This window comes from Octopus bimaculoides, chromosome 18 (assembly GCF_001194135.2).
Source record: "Octopus bimaculoides isolate UCB-OBI-ISO-001 chromosome 18, ASM119413v2, whole genome shotgun sequence".
In the NCBI taxonomy this organism is placed as follows: Eukaryota; Metazoa; Mollusca; class Cephalopoda; order Octopoda; family Octopodidae; genus Octopus; species Octopus bimaculoides.
In genome coordinates, this window is record NC_068998.1 from 39,192,604 (window position 1) to 39,196,876 (window position 4,273).

Genomic DNA, 4,273 nt, shown 5'->3' on the forward strand with positions numbered 1-4,273 from the left:
ACACACACACACACACACACACACACACACACACACACACACACACACACAGATAGACACAGACAGCTAGATGATAGATAGATAGATAGATAGATATTTTAACTACCCTGCAGCCATTCCTGTTTCTTGTCCTCATGACTGGAATAAATTGTGATACATTACAATGTAGATCAGTCAAACCCACACCAATGTAGAGAACAAATAATTAAAATGATGATGATGATGATGATGACCCAAGTGATTTAAGTGCATCATTGACCGATGCATTTCTTTCAGAGTTTTCAGCAAACACTAACATAAATATCTCCACATTAATAAAGCCGTAGATATACAAAAGAAAAGATTGTTATTGTTGTAGGAAACTGCACTGGGTGTTTTAATATCTTTCCTAGTTTGTCAGTTTGCCTTTCTGACTCACAAAACCTCAGACAGACAATTCATACATAAGTTCAAACTATAACAACATATAATGTTTTATTTATTTAGTTGAATATAGAGTCATCTTCTTTCCACTCTCCTGCTCTCCATTTCCCCCCCAAATCTATTTTCATATCTTTAAGGATCAAGCCCCCTTCGTACAATAACATTCAGAACATGATTTATCCATTCCATCCATGATTGTTTGCGAAAATTCCAGAAATGACAATGTTATTGCTGTATTTTTCGTTCTCAGTCCCAGCTTTCTTCTGACATTTCCATTAACTGGGGTGAAGATGGCAGAACACTATGTGTGTGTGTGTGTGTGTGCATGTGCGTGTAGTCATGGAAAGGATGAGTTTCTTAAAGGATACTGAAGCTGATGTGATGAGATCGGGGTAAGGTGATGGGGTAGGCTACTGTCAGCGCACATGGATGTGGTATGGACAGTGTCATTTATCTAGCTTCAGAGTTAACCGAAAAAAAGAAAAAGAAAGTGATATGTATTTGTTTGTTGATGTAGTGCTGTCTGTCTGTATGTGTCTTACTGTAAATTTGTTTGTATGAGTATTGGTGTAGTTCTGTTTTAATGTGTTGATATATCTGTGTGTGTTTCAGTTTGTGTTGCTGTCCATGTTATGTCTTATGTTGTATGTATATATATATATTTATTTATTTATTTATGCAGACGCACGTAGATGCATACACATATCAATATACACACACACACACACATACATACATATATATATGCACACACATTGTTCTTTTTTTTGTGTGTACGTTACTATTGTGCTATTTTATATATATAATATATATATATATATATATATATACACATAGATATATCAAACAACCTACCAAAGATTTATCGTTTTAATATTTTATGAATTTAATATTTTCTTTGTATTCTGATATCAGATTTTACTTAACCACAATTTTTATTTATTCCCTCATTTATATTTAATCTTTTTGTTGATATAAGGCTGAAGAAGAACAAATAATTGTTGAACAATCTGAAGCCGTCGAGACTGTTAGAAAACTGGATGTTAATTTAGACGACAATGATGATGGGAAGGAAGTAAATGTCAACTTAGCTGATGCTGAGACCATCATGAGTAATGATGAAGATAGCAAAGAAACAGCTGAAGATGGCAGTAAGCCTGGTGATTTTGAAGAGGATGCAGAAAAAAGTTTTCCAGTGGGAGAAAACGAGGCAATTTTGAAGTCAGAAGTATGTGAGACAGTAAACAGAAGCTTGACTGAAAACAAACATTTTGATGATAGATCTGATAGAAGTGAAGATGATTGTGTAGAAGAAGGATCTGATAGAGCCTTACACGATAGTACTGTAGTAGGATCTGATAGAGCTGAAGATGATAGTATAGTAGAGGTGTCTGATAGGTCTATAGATGATAGTATAGGGGAGAGGTGTGATAATGTTTCAAATGATGAAATAGTTGAGGAGCATGATAGAACTAGAAACGAGAATACAGTGGAGGGATACAATAATGCTATAGAAGAGTATTTAGTAGATAAATCTGATAGTGATGCAGACAACTGTACAATGGAAGTGTCTGGTGAGAATTTTAATGATAGAACTGTAGAAGGGTCTTTTAGTGATGTCAATGACACTAGAGGAGAGATAGACCTTAGAGAAGAGAGATTTGACGGAGCTATGGTAGACAGTGAAGAAGAAGCACCAGATAGAGAACTGGGTGAGAATACAATAGAGGAGGAGACTGGTAGAACTTCAGATTATGAAAAAGCCAAAGAATCTAGTGATTCTGAAAAGGAAACACTGGACAAAGTAGGGTCTTCAGAAAATGAAGATGAAGTAGCTGCAACGTTTAAGGGAAAGGAGACTGGGGATACTGACGTGGATCTGTCTGATGGGGAAGACTCTAGAGAACATGGTCAGATTGATAATGAAGAATGTGTAGAAGGGGTGAAGTTTGTGCCTCTTGAACATGACCAGGCAGAAAACTATACCACTGCTGCTTCTGAAGATGGGGACACGTCTACAAAAACAGGAGACACCATACTTTTTGAAGAAGAATCTGTCAAGGCAAATGAAAGTATTATTACCAAGGAAGAATTCTCTGACGGAGACTCTGTGAGTTATTTGCATGCTAGAATCCCATTCTAGGTATGTTTGCATCTGTCAGCAAATATCCTCACAACCCTTTACCATTCTGAGATGTCTCTAAATTGGTAGTTGAACATGCCACCCAGTCTAGCTGTCTTTCTCAATTGGACTTGCTCATTCTGGGTTAACAACAATCCTAACGAGTTTAGTCATGCTTGTTACTGTAGTACAACTATCACTCTGACTACTACTGCTGCTGCTGCTACTATGAGAAAAACTACCTCTGCTTAAATTATTACTACTGCTACTACAACTTCTACTGCAGCTGTTTAAAATACTATTCCTTCACAGGCTATCTTAAGCTTTAACTTTACATTCTTCAATAGAAGCATGTTTTACTTTTTTAATATTTGGTTCTATCTCTATTTGCATTCTTCAATTATAATTTTGCATTATTTCTGCATTTTATTTCAGCGCCATGCACTGGAAGGTTCTCGCCAATCTGAATCATCAGCCAGTTACAAATGTTTTCTTTTCACTTGCATTACTAATTTCCAGTTCTTTAATAAGGAAAATGGCATGAATATTACAAACTCTCATTATTTTTACTTCGTTAGAAGCTTAATGCTTCACATCAGTGTAGAATATTTTCTTCTTAGATGAAAGTCTCTGCTTGAAGCAGTGGTCCCACAACTCATTTCAGCACAAACTGCTTTCGTTTCTTTCCATCCTAGCTCGTGCTGTTTAGGACTGATTTACCGATTCTGCTTACTATCTTCTTGTGAGGAAATTAGTTGTAGGTCAGCTCAGATCCAGCAGGCTATCCTGTCTTGCTTTCAGGTATAGTGTACCTACGACTACTAGAGCATGAGTGGGAAGAGATTTGGCTGCTATTTCTAACATTTTGAGCAATCACTTAGAAGCTTTCTCATTGGCTTGCTTGAGAAATTAGTTTATTACTGGGAAGTTAAAACAACTCACCAGAGAGTAGCCATCAAGAAATTCCCTTGTAATAAAGCAGAAATTGATTTTTATCTCAATATTTTTTTGGAATAGGTGTCAGAAATTCATTCGTCATTGTCACTGACATAAGTGTTGTCGTTAATATTTCACACCCATTTTTTCTTTTTTTCTTCACACTTATCATCTTCTACCTCACACCAGCTGTGGTGTCTACTCCAGAATGGTTTCCATTATTTGTTGTCCAACTCTGATTATATCTGTCCTCATTACGGTCATGACTGTTTTGCCACATCTGCAATTACTGTGTGCTCCAGCCCAAATGGTGTGGCCATGCTGGAGCACCTATGTTAATGATATGTAGTATATGTCTTTACTGCTCTCACTCACACTATTTATTCAGTGTGCTCTTTATACAGTGAAAAAATAAAAACACAATTTTCAATAGGAAACAGTTAAGAAAATTAATATATATGTGTGTGTGTGTGTGTGTATATATTCTTTTACTTGTTTGTCATTTTACTTGGCCATGTTGGGACACCACCTTGAAGAGGTTTCAGTAAGACAAATCGACTCCCAGGACTTACATTTTAAAGCCATGTATTTAATCTATTGGTTTCTTTTGCTGAACTGCTAAGTTATGGGGACATAAACACACCAACACCGGTTGTCAAGTGCTGGTGGTGGAAAAACACACACACAATATATATATATATATATATATATAACTGAAAGAAGCCCATCATATCTATATACATATATGTATACATATCTATATACATATCTGTGTTTGTGTGTGTCTGTGTA

At 35.9% G+C, this 4,273-nt stretch overlaps 1 protein-coding gene across 6 annotated transcripts in view; it reads left to right on the top strand.

Annotated features, from left to right (window-relative positions):
- Positions 1-4,273, top strand: part of LOC106877443 (glutamic acid-rich protein) — a 121,707-nt gene that overhangs the window by 101,349 nt on the left and 16,085 nt on the right. For all 6 annotated transcript variants that reach the window (XM_052974307.1, XM_052974303.1, XM_052974304.1 and 3 more), the window contains one exon: positions 1,403-2,533. In XM_052974307.1, coding sequence (XP_052830267.1) covers positions 1,403-2,533 — 1,131 coding nt within the window. The remainder of the gene's footprint in view (positions 1-1,402; positions 2,534-4,273) is intronic.